The following is a 20,190-nucleotide window of genomic DNA, read 5'->3' as shown; positions in this document are numbered from 1 at the left end:
ACTTCCGGCTTGTTTGGAATCATGGGAAACTTTTAGTCTCAAAGATGGGGAAGAGTTGAGGCTGTATAAGTTAAAGTCTGAGAAAACATTCCCTCTTTTCTCTTCTGCTATCTCAAATCTAAAAGATTCTCATTCTTAAACGAAGGCCAAGCTTTTAGGAGCGCTAAAAGGGAAGGTAAGAAGATGTCGAGCAACGATATATTCCAGACGCCTATTCATGGCTACCTGCAACTTCCGGCTGTAACACTTGCTTCGAAGATTCGCCGGTTAGAAATCGGTGTTGAGGAACTTTTGGAAGTATTTATAGACAGGATAAATGCCGTTAACGCTAGCATCAACGCTGTAGTGGCCGATCGCTTCTCAGAGGCCTTAGTGGGGGCGAGAGAGATCGATGAAATGCTTTCTGAAATGACCCAAGAGCAGAGGGACGAATTAGAGGTTGTGAAACCGTTTTTAGGTGTACCGTTTACCGCGAAAGAAGCGTTCGCAGTCACAGGCTTGCCTAACAGTGGTGGACTTGTAGCTCGTAAAGATCACATAGCCAAGGAGGACGCTGTTGTTATTCGTCGTTTACGACAGGCCGGGGCTATTCCACTGGCTCTGTCTAACTGCAGTGAACTGTGCATGTGGTGGGAGTCGGCAAATCGGGTTTATGGCAGGACTTGCAATCCGTATAACAGATCTAAAATAGTCGGAGGAAGCTCTGGCGGAGAGGGTGCTATTATTGGGGCAGCTGGATCAGTATTTGGGGTGGGATCAGGTAAAACTCATCACTAAACTAGGTGTCACCAATTATCAATTATTTGCATGCTAGGGCATCTCTCCTCTCCTACCCCCCCCCCCCCCAACCTATCTAACTTTCCACGTGGGCATCTCATTACCCATGATGGTTATCTACCTAAGGGCTGATTTACACAGTACAACTTTCTCCCATGTGACTAGCTTACGACAGGCCTATGACATGACTTCAGACCATTTGTACACATATCCCGGCGTATCCAATTGAACATTCGGTAATCGAACCCAATCGAACACCAATCGTTCGATTGGGTTCGGTAATCAAACAGAATCGAACTTGCAATGAAATTTGGTCACTCCAACGTTCGATTACCGAACAGTCAACAATCAAACAAAATCGAACGTTCGATTACCGTACATTCGACAATCGTACTCAGTCAAACGTTTGATTACCGAACTCCTGTATGTTTTGTTCCGAACAAAATTGAATCGGATTGAGTTCGATTGTGTTCGATTGCGTTCGATTGGTTCGAAAATCGAACTCACAGCAAAATCGATGTTCGATTTTGTTCGATTGTTGGATACGCCGGAACAGTTTGTAATAAGGATGTAGGTTGATTTACACGATGCAAGTCATATTGTAGTCATGGCGTAAGCATGTTACATGCGATAATCATAGGCAAAATTTGTACCATATAATTCGCCCTTACAACACCATGGAATATTGAATGGTATGACTGTGTCAACCAAACAAGCCTGTTTTGTCTGTACCATAATTTATTTGATGCAATCTGATCACGGTGGTAGGGTTACTTGCATGTACATGTAGAAATGATTATTTGACCTTAATACAGGGTGCTTTTGCTCTTTAAACATTTATGGGAAAAACGGCAGATAAGTTTAGCTGATACATATATTAGTATTAGGCCTACTGCTCATACACATTGCAAATGCCTATTAAGTGGGTGCAACTGTACCCATTATGATAATACAAGTCCCCCAAACCAAGCAAATAATAATCTCTCTGAATATAATTCACCCAAAAGAAAACAGACAAAGTTCATCACCTTCCAAAAAATAGCCTCCTTTGCAGCTGTTACTTGGGTCATCACTCAACACTTCTCTCCACTAACAGCTGCTTAAACCTGAACTACATTCCCTTCCTTTTGTTTTGTCTATTGAGTAGCTTTGTGGAGAAGTGACAGTTGCTTTTTGCCAAAAGGCTGTTATATTATAAGTCTTTTGGCAAAGCCTCAGATATCCTCTCTGTCACACCTTCTGCTTGAGTAGCCTATCAATCAATCAATCAATCAATTAGTCAGGCAAACAATTCAATTCTATTTTCCTGTTTGCAGACATTGGTGGCAGTATAAGAATGCCATCGTTCTTCACTGGAATATTTGGACACAAACCCAGTCCAAATATTGTACCCAATACTGGTCAATTTCCTGATGCATCTGGTAACAGACAGCAGTTCTTGTGCACTGGGCCCATGTGTAGATATGCAGAGGACCTTAAACCTCTTCTTAAGGTATGAGTATACGTGAGGTAAAAGTGAAGGGACCAGGAGTATTTCTACTCCCCCCTAGATCGGATGCTTGTCCACTGCAGAGATAGCCTCAGCATTAGTTTGCCGGTACCCATTTATACACCTGGGTGGAGAGAGGCACTATAAGAGTAAAGTGTCTTGCCCAAGAACACAACACGATGACCCTGGTCAGGGCTCAATCTTGGACTGCTCAATCCAGGGTCCATCGCACTAACTATTAGGCTACCGCATCTCCGATGAGTGTATATTAGATACACATTATTGCCTAGTTATGCAGTATGATGGTTGTTAACTGATTTCATATTTACTAGGTTATGGCAGGAGCGAATGCAGTGTCAACATTGAACCTTGCCAGTGATGTTGATGTTGCAAAGCTGAGATATTTCACCATGGAAGATTGCGGAGGACACTTTTTAGTATCAAATGTCAACCCTGAACTCAAACAGGCCCAACAGCATGTCTGTCAACAGCTTGAGAAAAAGCTTGGCGTAAAAGTGGAGACAATTAAAATTGACAAACTTGCCTGTTCCCTTGAGATCTGGTCAACAATGATGTCTTCTGCTGCTCAACAATCATTTTGTTCTTACATGGGTAACCAAGTGTCTGCAGTGAACCCATTCTGTGAACTGTTTAAATCTTGCTTTGGATACTCCAACCACACAGTTCCTGCCATTGGTCTTGGGATGCTAGAAAAATTTGAAAGTTTGACGCCTAAAAGTGTGTCGGAATCCTTCATTCAGATGGGTGAAGAACTGAGACTGGAACTAGAATCCATTCTGGGTGAAGATGGAGTATTACTTTATCCATCGCACCCCTCGGTGGCTTTGAACCACAACATCCCTTTGCTATTTCCCTTTAACTTTGCATACACAGCTATTTTTAATGTTCTGTATTTGCCAGTAACCCAGTGTCCTGTTATGCTGAGTAAGTCTGGATTGCCTCTCGGCATTCAGGTTGTGGCAGCAAACAACAAAGATCGTTTAAGTATCGCTGTTGCTATGGAGATTGAGAGGTTGTGTGGTGGTTGGGATCGAATGTATAAACAGAAACAAATGGCTCTGAACACAGATCAGTAAAATTAATGGAACCACTGCTTGTATAATAATAAATATAAAATTAATTTATTAAATTATTAATGATATAACCAATTAAGAAGGTATTAATGGCCAGTGGAAAGCGAAAGCAATGGAACTGGTATTTTATGTTGTGCAGAATAATGTAATGAGTTCTGTATTTTAGATGATATGTTTTAACTGGTTCAGTTGTGACCACGAAAAGACATAGAATTACATGGAAAATGTGAAATTTAATAAAAGAAATTTAAAAACGAGGGTTAAAAGAAGCATGTCTTTTAGTGTGCCCTTTTTACATGGTATTTTTAATATTTCAAAAGTATTTCAATAACAAGGTTATACCCAAAGGTGAAATACATAATTCGGTTTACATACAATTCAGCAGCGAAATTTTTTGAAAGAACATTTGCTATAGTTCTCATGTCAAATGTATCCTAAAAGATGATCATGAAAAAAGGCGTCGTTTCTATGCTTATAATTGTTCTCTGCCTAGGGCTTTTGTTGTAGTTTTTTAGTTATTTGTTACCAGAGAACATTTTTTAATCACCAACAACATTTCTTTACAGAACTACCCAAAACTATGTGTAAACTTATCCCTCGCTTATGTAGGGGCCCAATTAGAATTGAGCAGGTCGCTTTTAAGGAGGCTCACAACGATTATCAGCACTTTCCAGCTCTTATACTTTGATGGGTCAGTACTACAAATCTTTATCAATTGCTGCTACAATAATAACATCAAACAGCTGATAACCCCCATTAAATTTTCAAACATTTTACGCGACGAACACACAGACTGTCTAAAAAACATGCAATTAAAATTGAAAGCGAAAAATCTAATTAAGTAGAATTCCCCTACTTCGGCTAACAGCTCCAGTGGATCTAAAAAGGGATCTTTTCTTTTAACTGATTTTAAATAAATCAAATAGGGACGACTCATTCGATTCTAACCGCGTCTTAATATAAATCTCACATCTAACAACTACAAAGTCCCATTTAAGTCATTAAACAATGAAAGCAGAACGTGAGCATTTTTTTAACGCTTGCGGAAGTCGTCCTTATTTGTGAGCCGTGAAATAAACCAAAACCTTCAGATATGGTGGAAAAAACGAAGTCAGTTCGATATAGTGATTTGAATTGTATCATAGTGTTGCAAAGTCAGTTCATGTGATTCATGGAAGTCGAGGTCCCTACAAATGTTCTACATGATTGTCCTTTGCGTGTCCTTTTCTATAAATTGTCTATGTCGTCTCTACTGATTCCAGACAGTTTCTTGATCAATTTGTCACAGCTCTAGCAGTAAATCTGTATCAGGTTCCTCGGACAGCAGGTCCTCTTCGCACATGATAGGTTCTGCAGTGTTTGAAGAAAAAAAATAATATACATAACTACATAGAACTACATGGTGTTTTGATAGCCTGTATGAAGACGTCTTAAATTTTTCCTGCCTCGAACAACTTTTTGTCACAACTTGCCAGCTATCAATTTAGTTTCCCAGATTTGTTATCTCGCAGTATGAGTATACATGCTGATGAAAGATTTTGTGTTTTCGGACAGACAAGAAGCAAGGCTGACACTACGTAGAAATGAAAAAACCTTAACGGGACAACGACATGATAGAGCCCAAACTGAAAGTCAAAAATGCAAACTCTGGACAGCTGTTTCGACCTGATTGGGTCTCTTCAGCAGAGGGTACGTACACTAGCAGCATTTTCGTCCGCGGTCCCTTGCTTTCTATTGTCACCTGTAATGTCGCCTGCACGTCTACTGATAGACGACTGGTAATTAAGAGCAGGCAGTATTGACGTGAGTGCCTGCACGCGATCAACACCGACTTTTAAAATCACGCGATCTTGAGTCTCAAAAGACAATCAAATAATGATTAAACTACATCAAAAAATAACATTCCCTCGCAGAACAAGGGAGGTGTATTGAGCTACGAGTTGTTAAAAACTTAGCCAGGATTGAGCAATAATTGAAAAAGTACAAAGAAGCCCTCAAACTGTATTAAACGGGAAGACTGCTCTCTCAGACAACAAAGATATATATACGCAAAAAGTTTACGTTTAACCTTTGGTAAATCGGGAAAACATTAAATATTCAGTGGCTGGCCATGAACTGCTGCGGAGTACTGACGAAAATGGTCAATCCTAGAGCTGGGCCAAGAAACAGACAATCATGTTAACCCACACTGATGATTTAATCAGCAAATCATGATTTAATCATTTCATACCCTTCAATTTAATTGCCCTTTACAGATTTTCCTTTCAATAATTGACAGTAAACGTTTAATTTACCTTTTTCATAGGAAGGGAAGAAGCAAAGAAAAGAGAAGGTCGTGCGATAAAATGCGATCTAGTCCCGCCACAGCTGCGAAAACTTGTAGAGATTCTAAAAGATCTAAACGATCAGTTTTTAAAAATTCCAAGGAAACTATGATAGGACGGAAGTGCAAGGACATTATGTACCTTTTAAATGAATTTAGAATATTTGTCGCCTAACGATATACATACACACGCAATTCTTTCCTCTTCTTTTGCTTGCGTGGTCAAAGGGTAATAACGCAATGGGTTATTTGTTTGATACGAAGATGAAAATCGGAGACTATGTGTCTTTCTGATCGTTCTTTCAATGATTTAGTCTTGTTCTATTCAAATTGCTTTTCGAAACACTGATGTCAGTCCACCTTCACTTTCTCTATACAAACATTTAACAGTCACTTCCGGGACTCTCTTGCTTTATATAAAGCTGGGAAAGTCATGTCGAAGAGGATGAATTTCAGGGCTTGGTCCCAAGCTGTATAAAAATTAACGTGCATTACTGGGTAGTTGAAAGGAGAAAAACGATGACAAAATCGGCGAGAAACAGCTCCTACGAGAGCTGCACAAATGCCACACAGACCACAACAGTAAGATGGCATCTTTGCTGGCTGAGCGTTTTTGAAAAATGACTATAAACGCAATTTGTTTGGGGTGCATATATAGCCCGGCACAGACCACCCCCCGCGGACGTCTTTAAAGAATATTGGTGATGCATCAAAGTGCGCCTAACATTTGTTATTCTGCCGTAATCACGCACATACACGGACACACAATACTTCGCGCATGATAAAAAACTAAAATTTTGCAAATGAAGTTAGAAGGCAAAAAACAGGTAGGCAAATTGTGTGACATCGACAGTTAAAACCACAACGAGGTGTTCTTGAAACTAGAAACAACAATCATAAACGAAGCGTGATCTAGAGTTTATGCAACTCTGTTGCTTCGAAACAAATTGTTAAAGCGGTCGCTTGGGGTCAACACTGCGGTTGAAATTATCGTGCACGCGAGGCTTGCGTAATACACTAGAATCCCGAGTTCTCAAATCTTTCTCGAATCTACTGATAACTCGGATCAAAAGTTGTTTTCTTGCCCTTAGTGAGCCCTGCATATTTGCTTCCGATTTTTCAAACTCCCCAATTTCTTAAACCAATTTACGTCTCCCGTAGAGGTTCGAGAAATTGTTTTGATAATGCCGCACTTCACCTATAAAAGTTTCAATTTTGTTGCGCTTAACTTCCGAAAATGAGCCGTAGATGGCTGCATGTACTCTATTCTTGCAATCTTAGCAAAATTCTTTTTTTAATAAATCATGTAAAGCAACACCAAAGACGAGGAAGGGGGATACACTGGTTTTTAGGCGGACGTGCGACGCAAACCCTCACACTATTTTGACCACAAGTGACCCCCTCTGTTATTCCGAGGCGCTGGGGAACTATTATGTATAATATGCGGTCGATTTTGATAGCTTTTTAAACCATTATATTTTCCAAGGGAACTCGTCTATGAAAAGTGCAATGAAGTAACTTCAGATCATTCCCCCAGCCCTGGCCGGGAGAGTTAATGCAGGAGCAAATTTAATGGAAAACAGAAAAAGGGTTGATACGGGCGGAGGGTGTTCACAGCCCACAAAAGGTGTAGGATGACAAATATTCTCTAAAACTCCTCAAATAAAAGATTGTTTGAAATTTATAACCAGTCAGTTTATGCTTACAAACCTACAAAGCTGAAAACACCGATACAAGCGGAACGAATCGTTCAAGCCTTGAAAAAGTTCGTGCCGTTCAAGGGATTGTAAACAAACAACATAGCAAAAGATGCATATGAAGATAGGTTTATACAGAGGATTAACTTAAATCTACAAATTATTTTCGGTGCAAAATCTTTTCATAATGGCATCCTAAACAAACTCAGTATTTTAAGGGGCCAAAAAGAGAAACAAACAACAACAAACAAACAAACTGACAGAAAACGTGCAATGATCGAGTATTACACCTAAAGTTTTTAAGTTAGAAATACTAATAAGCTGTTTCACTCTATACTTAAATCAGCAGACGAGGAAACTCCATTTCCTCGTTGCAGGGCGAAAGTTAGTCGTCCATAAGTACACTGGTGCGCGAACCCCAGAGCTATTGTCTTGTGCACATGACTGACGTCAGTCATGCACAAAAGAGTTCAGTTCCCCTCTAACTTTGTTGAGGATCGTACTTCCAAAAATAGCTGAAAGAAGTAAATAGGGGAACAATTCCCTCCTTTTTTGTTTAATTCATTTTGTTTATTATGTCCTGAAAGTACCTTATGTGATTTTCAAAAATAGCTTGATTGACTTTTATAAGGCTTTTGGCAAATACATGAAGCTTTATATGACCTAAGTATCCTTGAACGATTTCCACTGTTACCATGCCAAGTTGTATTGATGCGAACAAAAATTCCATTGCCTACTTTCTTCCCTTCGTGCGATTTTCCCTATCACGCCATAAACTGTAATCCTGGACAAATCGTTAGGCGGCTGTGTTAGAAGCTCATAATTCAGTGAAACGGACTAGTTGAATTCGATTATCGTAAAGGAAGAGAAGCATTTAACATTTTAAATGCTTAAAAGCATTTTTTCTCTCACAGTCACATGAAGTCTACCGATAAATTGGGTGTTAAACAGCCTCTACTGTTGAAAGTCAAAAGCTATAGCATTCCGACCCCGGATTCCGACATATTGTCGAGTCTTGTGATTCAACATTGAAGTGGGGAAAGGGCTTAAATTAAAACCACTTTTAATATGTCCCAAATTTATTAACCAGGACAGTAGTGAAGTTTGATCTCCCGGGGGCTGGTTGTTTGTTTTTACCTGGAACCAGAGACTCCAGTTCTTCGCTAACTTCCCGTACTTGTGAGCAGTCTACAGCAGTCCTCGGAGCCGTTTCAGTGCCATCCTATTTTTCGAAAATTTTACCCGACGAACACGCAGACTGTCTAAAACATCAATCACGGAATAGAAATTGAAAGCGAAAAAATCTAATTAATTAGCATTCCCTTAATTTGGCTAACAGCTCCAGTGGGTCTAAAACAGGATCTCTTTTCAATAAAACATAGTAATTGAACTACTGACAAAGTCATGAAGTTTCGTAGGTTTAAAGTTTAAGTAAAGAAAATAAAGATGACGCATTCGATTCTAACCACGCCTTAATAGAAATCTCACATCTAACAGAACTACAAAGTTTATTATTTTCTTTTTAATTGGTAAGTCCCATTTAACACTGAAAGCAGAACGTGAGTAGTTTTTTTTTAACACTAGCTTGCGGAAGTCGTCCATATTTGCGAGCCGTGAAAACCAAAACCTTTAGATATGGTGGAAAAAAACGAAGTCGCTGCTAGACTTATTAGTAGTGATTTGAAATGTATTATAGTATTAGAAAGTCAGTTCATGTGATCCATGGGAAGTCGAGGTCCTTACAAATGTTCTAAATGGTTGTCCTTTGGATGTCCTTTAATTTTCCACTGTTTTATTCGTCTATGTCGTCTCTACTCATCCTAGAAAGTTTCTTGATCAATTCGTCACAGCTCTAGCAGTAGATCTGTATCAGGGCGGGACAGCAGGTCCTCTTCGCACATGATAGGTTCTGCAGAGGTTGAAGAAGAAATTCAAAATAACATACACTAATAGAGCTACATAGCGTTTTGTTAGCCTGTGTAAAGACGTCTTATTTTCCCTCCTGCCTCAAACAACTTTTTGGCATAACTTGCCACCTATCAACTATCAATTTAGTTTCCCAGTATAATATCTCGCAGTGTGAGCATGCATCATGACCTGTTGATGAAAGATTTCTTGTTTTCGGACAGTATGCGTCAAAACATTAAGTCACGACAAGTTTGTTCCTGTAGCATCAGTGTAATGTCGCCTGCAAGTCTATAGACGACTGGTAAATAGGAACGCCAGAATTCACGTGAGTTCCTGCACGCGATCACCATCGATTCAATCACGCCATCTTGGGTCTCAAAAGACAAACAAGTAATCTTATTAAACTCCATCAAAAGATAACATACCTTCGCAGAACAAAGGAGGTGTACTGAGCTACGAGTTTTAAAAACTTACCAAAACTAAGGATTTAGCAAGGATGGAAAAAGTACATGGCCGCCCGTACTGTATAAAGCGAGAAGGTTGCTCTCTCTGACAACAAAGATATATAATATATAAAAGAAGTGAAAAAAAAAAATTCCCTCCCTTTACAAATTTCCCTCTTGCATAGATATGCGAATAGTATCACACTTAAAAACACGTCGTTTTAATTAATAACTGCCTGCAAGATTTGACAGTTTTGTCTTTTTGTCAGGAAGCAAGGGGAAAGAAAAGTAGCAAAGAAAGAGAAGGTCGTGCGATAAAATGCGATCCGGCAAATCTCGCCACAGATCGAAACTGGGTAAAGATTTTAAAACATCTGAAAGATCAGTTTTTAAACATTCCAAGGAGACTATGATAGAAGGCGCAAAGACATTGTGTACCTTTAACAATGTAAATGAATTTAGAATATTTGCCGCCTAACTATATACACTTGTACACGTAATTCTTTTGCTTTGACAGTGGGTAATAACGCGTGGGTGCAAAAAAATATTTTTAAACACAGAGACGAAAAATCGAAGACTACGCGTCTTACTGATCGCGTTAGTTCGATCATGAAGTCTTGTTCCATTGCTTTAGTTCATATTCACTTTCTCTTCCAAGACTTTTTACAGTCGCTTCCGGGTTCTCTTGCTATTAATAAAATAAGCTTCGAAAGACATTTCGAAGAGACTCTGATTTAGCGTTGACATTTTTCAGGCCTTGGTACCAAGCTCTATAGCTGTATAGTTAATGAACGTGCATAAATAGTAGAAAGAAGCGAGTCGTCGTCAGAATTTGTTTAAGCATGTACCTTTATGCAGCTAATGATGTTGAGGTCCTGTTGCCTTAAATTGTTTGCAAATTAGACTGTAGAGTCCTACCTGATAACTTTTCTTGGTGGGAGGAAAAAAGATGACGAAATCGACGAGAAACAGCTCTTACAAAAGCTGTACAAATGTCACACAGGCCACAGCAATAAGATGGCATCTTCGTCGGTTAAGTTCTTTTCAAAACTGACTGTAAACGCTATATGTTGCGTGCATAGGGTGGCACACAACTCTGGGCCTCCCACCCCCCGCGGACGTCTAAGTGCATGCCAAACATTCTTGGTTCCGGCTATCGTCGTTCGCCTAAAAGGACGTACACGCATTACTTTGCATAGAAAAAAAACTAAATTTTTGCAAATTAAGCTACAAGGCAAAGAGAGTTAGGCCAAGTACGTACCATTGACAGTTAAAAGTAGAACGAAGTGTTCTGTAAACTAAAAACAACGAAGCGTGATCTACTAGTCACAGTTGTTGCTTCAAGACGATGTTTTGTTGAAGCAGTCGCTAGGGGTCAACACTTGATCATGCGGTTTGTCCCGCGCGTTAGAGCGGTTTTCACTTGAGTGTCGAAAGTAATTCGCGTTTGCATTGGTTTTACATTACTACACTTAGTGATTGGTTTAAAACTCTCGCGCCACTTTCTCAGCCAATAATCAGATGCAAAACCAAAACCTTTTGTGACTCACTCGCACACGTTTTCCCGCGCTTCACACCGGCTACATGTATTTGCTTCGAGTTTTGATTGGTTCACTGAATTGTCTGTGCTCTTTGTGATTGGCTAGAGTGATTACTTTGGTTTTGGTTTTACGACACTCAATTGAAAACTGCTCTATTTATGGAAAGCTTGCATACGGAATACAGTAGAATCCCGATTTTTCAAACCGATTTTCGTTTCCCTAGGAGGTAGAGAAATCAGAATTCCTCTGTAGCTCCAATTCGTTGGTAATGCTCCACCAGTAAAAGTTTCAATTTTGTCGCGCCAAAATTCCGAAAGTGAATTGTGGATAGCATGTCCTCTATTCTAGACTGTCCACAGCCTCTCGATTTTTCAACGCAAAAAGCACTCGATTTTTCAACGCAAAAAGCACCCCCCCCCTTCTTCTTCCGTTTTCGCTGGCGTCCAGTTCTCTCCCGTTCTCCCGCGCGCTCATCGATCGAAAAACGAAAAAATAGAGGCTGTGGACAGTCTACCTCTATTCTATTTCAGGAGGGCTTAATAAAGAAAGTGACTTACTAGAGACGGGGGCATATTTCAAGTCACAATTCAGTTCAGGGCACGTATAAAAGAAATGAAGCGGACTTTTTAATGTTTTAGTGCTTTTTGGTATAACACATTTTCACAACAACAACAATAACAAGTAAATGTATACGCTTTTAAAGGTATTTTAAACAAAGCAACTTAAAAGTTACTTTTTTTCCCTCTTCATAAGGGGAAGGGGAGGGGGGTGATTAAAAAGTGGAACTTTCAGACGTACGTTGGACTTAATAGAGAGAGAAGCTAAATAAATCTCAGTTTTACGGTAAAGCAGGAGGGGGAGAGGGGTTGCAGGTTGGGTTGCGGTGCGGCGTGCTTCTCTTCACTGAAACTCTTTCCTTATTTTCCGACTACTCTGTTTCAGACCTGGAAACTGCCAAGGAACTGCCTCGGTTGGCGTAAACATTTAGGAAGCGCTTCCAGTTTCCAGTGTTAACTAAATCGCACTTTTCAAAAAATTATTTCCTAATTGCTGGCCAAAGTGCACAAACCAAAACCTTTTCCAGACTAAATTGGTTAAAATCTATATCCTATTTCAAAAAAAATCGCAAAAAACACTCTCTTTCGCCCCTTATTCATACCTATTTTTTTTTTGGTTTTTTTCCCGGTTTTCCGGTTTTTCTACCCAAAATTTTAAATTCCAATTCGTTCGGGGATCCGGGGACCACAATTTGTTAGTTGCAAGACTGTTACGTGCAACCCTCGTTAAAAAAAATCGATTTATTTTATTTATTTAAGGTATCTAGAGCCGAGAGTTTAAATTGACTTCAAATCTATCTTCTATCTACCTTATATTCTAATTTTGGCTTTGATGTGAAGTTTCCGGCAATTTTTGTTTAACCTTAATAATCACTCTTTGTTATCGAACGCAAACAGCTGATCTACGAGAAAAAAAATCTAGAAATGCACCAATAGCACCGAATCGACGTGCTAGATATCTTGTTTATCATATGCTTGTTATGCTTATTCCTTTAGGCTCCTCGTGGGGGCAGAGGACGACGGCTAGATATAGCGGCGACACCTAGTATGACTGTTGGAGGACCTTCGAGAAATGAACATTTAACATTTACAGCCAATTTACGGCCCAAGAAAGGACTGATTTAGAAAGCAAAAGAGGCCCGTCAGAAGCTAAGAAAACCGGATAAGAATAAGCAGAAAATCCCTCCACCCCCAGGATTTTGTTGCATAATCGCTGCATATATATATATATATATATCTGCCTTGTTTCAACAAAAGATTCCCGGCCGGCTGACAGAAAGGATTGAAATTCACCAACAGCCACCCTCCCTCCCCCTGAGGTGCCCTGGCTAGACCCGGGGGCTAGGTGAAGTGCCTAGCCAACCCCGGTGACAGCCAAGCTGCCACAGGCCTGCAGTTGGCTGCCAAACACAAGACAATCATCATTAAAATACCATGACATTGCTGTGAGTGGCAAAGTCTGGTAAAAATGACACAAAAAACTCCACTATGCCCACCCCCTTAGCAAGCCAGCAATTCAGCCCCTGACCCTGGGGCCTGGGCTCCCTAGGGCTGCTAGCTCTACCACTCAGCTACCCGGCACAACCTTCCAAGACGTCCCCCCCCCCCCCTCAATTTTTTCTCGTGGGACTGGCTTGAAGGCCGACTAACGTCGCGGAGTCCACCTTTTGTCAAATCAGTATAGATATATTTGTTATTTATTTTCTCGGCACATTAGCATCTGCTCAGTCAGCAGCATTGTTTGCCTTGTTTTCGTTAGGTCAAGAAGACAAAACTAGTTACAAATAATTCTAAGTTCCCTCTAAATTCTAAGCACTTTTTGCACGGTTGGCTTCCTTGTTTTCTGCAAGGGCAGATAAATACAGCTATGAATAGTAGCACCAGTCAAAATATTGACCTATTAAAAAAGTCTCCTTTGCCGTACGTGCCAACCTTCAGCATTTAATTGGTTTTCCTACACAGTTACAATGACATCTCGTACGATTATTTCCCCCGGTTATTTCTACAAAAAGAGATCCAACAACAAGAAGTACTTGGTTTTACTTTGGGTTCTGTATGGTTTCCTACATTCAAACGTTTCATGGAAATTCTTTTGCAGCTTTTTAACCTTTTAACTCCTCTTCACTTTTAACTCCCGGTAGGGTTGATATCTCGAACTCCGTCTTCTGCGTGGCGTTTAGTTAACACTGTAATTATTTTGCCTCAGTCCTCTCCCCCGTACCTCACGCCATCAATATACAGTTCTTTCTTTCTTATGGTCCGCATAGTAAAGATGCACTTATCATTTTATTAGCAGAGGTTGTTCTTTTATCAACATGTCAGAAAATTTTTGCCAGTTACACAATGCAGCAGAGCTAAGTGACGTTTATAAAGATCGCCAGATCTATATATGTACTCCGCATTACACGAATGGGAATAACAAGGAAGAATGGTTACTACGAGAACAGATTGACTTAGCCTGCGTAACAGGGGTCTGTGTTTTTTTATAATTAGCACATTTAAAAGAGTGCGCGATCGCGAAAAGGCCGCGCGCCGGAAAATACGCGCGCTCGAAACTACGGCGCCTGCTACGCAGGCTAAGATTGACTGAGATGAGATACCATCTCTCCATGTACTTGGCCATCTAATAGGGAAAGTAAAGGTGAAGCCGACCGAGCCGACTGCAACAGCCAAAGCACAAAAGGAAGCTTAGAACTACCGGTAGTCTTGTTCAGGGCCAGTGCTATTATTGAAGAAATAACGGTCCTAAAATTTAAAATTACAACGTAAACAAAAGTAGTTAATGTATCATAATTGCTAGAATTATTTCCATTCGTTCAAAAGATTTAATAAAAATATTATAAAAAAGGGCGGGGGAAAAAAAAAAACAAAAAAAAAAAATTAAAACCATTCATTCACAAATATATATATATAAAGTTATTTTTGCCCAAAAAATTACAAATTTTCCCCTTTTTATAAAAAAAAAAACACCATTTAAAAATAATTTTTTTTTTATTTTCTTTATTAATTATTAATGATTTTTTTTTAATCGCTATTATTGCATGTACCACAGTAACAATCGGAAAAGGAAACAGCCTTCCAAGAGCCTGGGTACAGCAAACGAGGAAACCAAGAACGTGCTTAAGAATAACAGGAAACAGAATTATTTGTAGTTGTATGTACCTGACATGCAGCAGACAAGGAAACAATCTGAAAAGGAATGTGTCTTCTACTAAAGAGCCTGACATATGCAGCAAACAAGGAAACTATAAAGAAAACAGTCGACCATCTGTTATTGTGTAAAACGTGCTTAATATGTCACGGTATTTTAAGTCATTTTTCTGATTACTCTTAAATTGAAGGAAACCTCAAAATAATAGTTTTCTAACGTAGAAAAGCAACAACGGAGTAATAAAAACTCGAAAATAAACAAGGATGGTACTGTGTAGAACGTGCTTAAGAATAAAAGGAAACAGAATTATTTGAAGTTGCATGTACCTGACATACAGCAAAGGTCAGCAAACAAGGAAACCAAGAAAGCAGTCTATTATCTTTTACGATGCCTATCTTTTGTAGAACGTGCTTAAGAATTAGAGGAACTTAGAATGTCCAAAGCAGTGTGTACCTGACTGGCATTCGGCAAACAAGGAAACAAAGATGAAATTTGACTATTATTTATTGTCAGCCTTTGTAAGACGTGCTTTAGATTAAGCTTAAGAATTAGTGGAGTGTTTTTTCATCTGTCGGCCGGCATATCACTTGACCTAAAACAAATAGGACATGAAAGATCAGTCGATCATCCTTTTTTGTGTAGCGCTCTGTAAAACATGCTAAGGAATTAAAGGAAAACTAAATTAGAATTTTTTAAAATTCAATTTACGCCTTTGCAAAATAAACGTTTCGTAAGAACTAAAACAAAACTCCACATTTTCCTTTTTTCATAAAAAATACACCACATAAGCCAATTGTTTCCGTTCCAGACCGATTGCAGGAAAGAAAATTCACGCAGAAGCTGGGAGCCAACAAGTCCTTGGGGAAGGGGGACTCCCATTTGAAAGGTAAGGGAATGCACGCTGGAGACCCCTAAAGAAAAGAGTCCAATCTTGGCGTGACGTGCAACAGACAAGGAAACAATCAAAAAAGGAATTTGTCTTCTACTAAAGAGCCTGACATTGCAGCAAACAAGGAAACTATAAAGAAAACAGTCGACCATCTGTTATTGTGTAAAACGTGCTTAATATGTCACGGTATTTTAAGTCATTTTTCTGATTACTCTCAAATTGAAGGAAACTTCAAAATAATAGTTTTCTAACGTAGAAAAGTAAGAACGGAGTAATAAAAACTCGAAAATAAACAAGGATGGTACTGTGTAGAACGTGCTTAAGAATAAAAGGAAACAGAATTATTTGAAGTTGCATGTACCTGACATACAGCAAAGGTCAGCAAACAAGGAAACCAAGAAAGCAGTCTATTTTTTTACGATGCCTATCTTTTGTAGAACGTGCTTAAGAATTAGAGGAACTTAGAATGTCCGAAGCTGTGTGTACCTGACTGGCATTCGGCAAACAAGGAAACAAAGATGAAATTCGACTTTTATTTATTGCCAGCCTTTGTAAGACGTGCTTTGGATTTAGTGGAGTGTTTTTTCATCTGTCGGCATATCACTTGACCTAAAACAAATAGGACACGAAAGATCAGTCGGCCATCCTTTTTTGTGTAGCTCTCTGTAAAACATGCTAAGGAATTAAAGGAAACTTAAATTAGAATTTTTAAAATTTAATTTACGCCTTTATAAAATAAACGTTTCGTTAGAACTAAAACAAAACTTCACATTGTCAGCTCTTTTCATATGAAATACGCCATATAGGCCAATTGTTTCCGTTCCAGACTGATTGCAGGAAAGAAAATTCACGCTGAAGCTGGGACCCAACAAGTCCCTGAAGAAGGGGGATTCCCATTTGAAAGGTAAGGGAATGCTCGCTGGAAACCCTTAAAGCTAAAAGAGACCAATCTTGGCGTGACCTGGTGACTCAACCAGACCGCCAACACTAAACGAGACCTTAAAGGCTAAACATTTTGGCGTTCTTTCGTGAAGCCCTATTGAAGTGAGACAAAAATCGTAATTTACACCCCTCAGCGAGACAAGGAGAGCATCCCGATCTCTTTCATGTGGGAGTTTCCACCCCCCCCCCCCCCTCCCCAACCCGGTCAACAAGTATCTGAAGTATCGAGACCTCTTTGAAAAACGTGCCTAAGAAATAAAGGAAACTCGGACCAGTAGTTCCTTTTCAGATTAAAGGTACTACAATAACAAATTCTTGCATGTATCTGCCTAACTGCATAAAAGTAAAGCAAAAGCTTCAACAACAAGGAAACCGAGTTAGAGGCCTATCACATTACAGACAATACTGTATAAAAGTTCGAGTCACACTGAAGTTCTTTTCATAAACGAAGAGGAATCAACAGAAGCCAATTTGAAGACAAGCGCCTCCTGAGTCCAATCTTAACAAGTCATGATGACTTTGAACATTCTTGTGATATTCGTGGCTGTCTTTTCTTTGTGGAATGCTGCAGGTAAGCCGTTTGTCATGTAGTTTATTCATTATTATCTTTTCTTATCAGTCTTTCAACTTTCAATCACAATGTCGCCTACATCACGATGTTCCAAGACAGTCTTTCCAAGACGTTTTTTATTAATTTATAAACTTGCCATGTTTGTTGGCATGCGTAACTGCTGTTGTTGCTCAAGCTCTGTGTTTACGGGCAAGCAAAATCCTATTTCAGGTCACTGAAGCTTTTCACCTCCTGAGTTGTCCAAACTAACACAGATTAGCAAGGATTTTAATTTATCTAAGGAAATAAATATTTAAAGATAAGCCGGGGACAAAAGTGTTTCTTTTTAAGCGATGACGATCGAGTGGACGGGATCTGTAATTCTGTAATTCTGTCGCGCGCGTTCGACCGATGAGTAGGAAAATACTTTACGTGAACAGAAATTAAGTTTGACCCAACAAAAAAATCGTCGCGTAGAACACAAATCAAAGTACTCCTATTCAGTTAGAAAGGAACAACACAAAGTATAAACGAGAGAGACGTATTATATTTAAAGAGTTCTATTAGTTTTAGTAGTCAGAAATTTCTAAATTCTTTTAATACCCAGGGCCTGTATATACGTGTGAGCAAGACACCGTTTGACCTTAAGCTTGCCCGCGTGTATGTCACGCTACAATATAACGTAAATTTTGTTGAAATAACAACGGGAAATCTAAAAAAAAAAAAAAAACAAAATACAAAAAAATACAACTTTTGTTCAATTGAGCAAATCTATGAAGAAAATTTATCACCTGCATCTTTGTGACCCCATACATCTAACGTTTCACATTAATTTGAATTTCGTCCAACAGATCCTCACAAAGTCAATGCTAATTTATGCAATCACTTACATTGCGTCTTATGCCAAAACATGTAAGCTGCAGTTGGATGACAGTCATTTCACGCACAACTCGTGACGTAAATTTTTTGACAAATTTCCTGAAAATTATTTAGGACCCCTTGTGAAACGTAATCGCTTCTGCATGCATTGCGTGCCAATTTTTTTTTCACTGATGCCACTGCGTTGATCGCGACTTTCAAGTGTCAGACACCCAGATGAAGCTGATGTTGGATAAGGCAGCTCTCAAGGAACATGGTTTCAAACTGGAAATCACCTCCAAAATGATGACCGAGACCGGAACCGGAAGTGACAAACAAGCTTACCAGAAAACGCACTTCTACTACAAGATAGTAGACTGTTCACAAGTACCGGAAGTTAGCGAAGAACTGGAGTATTTGATTCCAGGTAAAAAAAAATCTACTCACCCGGGAAGTGGGGATCTGAGGGGGGTTTTCAATTAAAAGAGGCGAGGATAGGCTCGTTGTCTTGCTTAGTGGTGTAAGTTAAGGAGTTTGGTTTCATTTAAAGGGCGTTCAGGAAAGAACGTCAATATTTTTAGCCGCCGAAATCAAGGCCTTCATGCCGTGTTGGCGGTCTAGAATCAGGCACCGAAAATGGTGGTGGCCATAAAAGCTTGAGCTATTCCAAGATTGGTCTCCTTGAGGGGCTTGATTCAAAATTTTCGAAGAGCATCCACGTCCCTTACAAGTTGAAGTTCCCGGAACCTTAGGCAACTTACACACTGGGTCTCTCCTTTCAAAATGTTACTCTCAGCATACTCCTTCCAAGATGAAGACCTAGTTATCGGCTTCGATCGACTAATCATTTCCTACGATCAAGCGTTCTTTTTAAGACATCACATTTACACTGATGAAGGGGTTTCCCCGAAACGTCTGTTTTTAAAAAAACTATTTTGCACTCCAAGAACACTTATTGAACACTTAATCATTTCCTAGTTCTACTTCTTAAATCTGAGCTTGAAATGATCTTCGCTTACAAGGGAATACTCTGAAATTGCGGAACACCAAACAGCACTTCAGCATTTCGTACGGGAGTCAATTATTTTCATATCTCTTCCAGGTATTTTTGGAAGCAAGATCCTCACCGAAATTAGAGGAGAAATCAAAACCAGAAACCTTGACCATCTGAAGAAGTGTCAGACCGGACTGTAGGTGCATTTCAAGGAAGCTGAGGGTTGCCATGGGACCAGGAGAACCCGCGCTGTACGCCGCACAAAGCGTGGCTGCAGCTGGTGCATTGGGTGCTCATCTACAAAAGTACTTGTGGGAAAATAACAACCACAAGGAAGAGGAAATGCACAGTGCTTTAAATAACCGCATAGAAGAAAACTACGCTTGTATGGCTGAGCCTTGCCATTTTTGGTGCGGTTTTCGTGTCCAAGTTTGGTAGGCATCGCTGTTTTTCTTCGGAAATTCAGTGGTTTGCTTTGGCTAGCTTTTTCGAGGCGCCATTTTGGTCCTTCGAAGCTTCTTCTTCGTTGGTCACCCAGCCGTTCTCTGCCACAGTTGAGCCAGTGGGGCGCCCATCCAGTTGGTGTCCCGCTTTCCTGTGCTTAACTTTTTCGTCATGCCTGCCATGATTGAGTGTCCAAATAGTTTGGTGGCCTTTTTTCCACTAGCTATTTATCGTAATGTCGGATCCTCCTCAGTCCTGCCTGAGCTGCTCCGATCTGTCCGGAAGGAGACCCTTAACACCGTGCAGTTCCTGCGCAATGGGGCCGTCCGCTTGACCTTCAAATCCTCCGCGGATTGTGAACGTACGTTAGCCGCCGGGATTCGCTATGGTGAGGTTCCTCTCCGGGTGGTCTCCGTTGAGACTAGATCGCGCTTGGTCTACCTCCGAGACTGCCCAAGTGAAGTTCCCGACGACACCGTCAAACGTTTTTTGCTTCCTTTGGGGAGGTTCATTCAGTCTCTCGCAGTTCCCAT

At 39.9% G+C, this 20,190-nt stretch overlaps 2 protein-coding genes and 1 long non-coding RNA gene across 3 annotated transcripts in view; 2 read left to right on the top strand and 1 right to left on the bottom strand.

Moving 5' to 3' along the window:
* Positions 1-40: 40 nt before the first annotated feature.
* Positions 41-3,612, top strand: LOC144662121 (fatty-acid amide hydrolase 2-A-like). Its single transcript, XM_078522865.1, has 3 exons — positions 41-760; positions 2,094-2,269; positions 2,599-3,612. Exons 1-3 carry the CDS (start codon positions 184-186, stop codon positions 3,361-3,363), a joined length of 1,518 nt encoding a protein of 505 aa, XP_078378991.1. The 5' UTR covers positions 41-183; the 3' UTR covers positions 3,364-3,612.
* Positions 3,613-11,312: 7,700 nt separating this feature from the next.
* LOC144662309 (melanocortin receptor 3-like) overlaps positions 11,313-20,190 on the bottom strand; it is an 89,167-nt gene continuing 80,289 nt past the window's right edge. The window contains exon 3 of the transcript XR_013572426.1: positions 11,313-11,438. The gene's annotated coding sequence lies outside the window, so the exon portion shown is untranslated. The remainder of the gene's footprint in view (positions 11,439-20,190) is intronic.
* LOC144649590 (uncharacterized) lies at positions 18,432-19,454 on the top strand. The gene is made up of 2 exons (XR_013569918.1): positions 18,432-18,646; positions 19,322-19,454. It is a non-coding gene; the product is annotated as an uncharacterized LOC144649590 (long non-coding RNA).

Source organism: Oculina patagonica, chromosome 1 (genome assembly GCF_052425735.1).
Source record: "Oculina patagonica isolate OP01 chromosome 1, crgOcupat, whole genome shotgun sequence".
In the NCBI taxonomy this organism is placed as follows: Eukaryota; Metazoa; Cnidaria; class Anthozoa; order Scleractinia; family Oculinidae; genus Oculina; species Oculina patagonica.
This window is presented reverse-complemented; position numbering and strand designations above follow the sequence as displayed.

Excerpts from the sequence above, each read along its gene's own strand:
- LOC144662121 (XM_078522865.1), top strand. The coding sequence starts at position 184 with ATGTCGAGCAACGATATATTCCAGACGCCTATTCATGGCTACCTGCAA. Across the intron at positions 761-2,093 it reads AGTATTTGGGGTGGGATCAG|ACATTGGTGGCAGTATAAGA; the intron begins GTAAAACTCATC and ends TCCTGTTTGCAG. Across the intron at positions 2,270-2,598 it reads ACCTTAAACCTCTTCTTAAG|GTTATGGCAGGAGCGAATGC; the intron begins GTATGAGTATAC and ends CATATTTACTAG.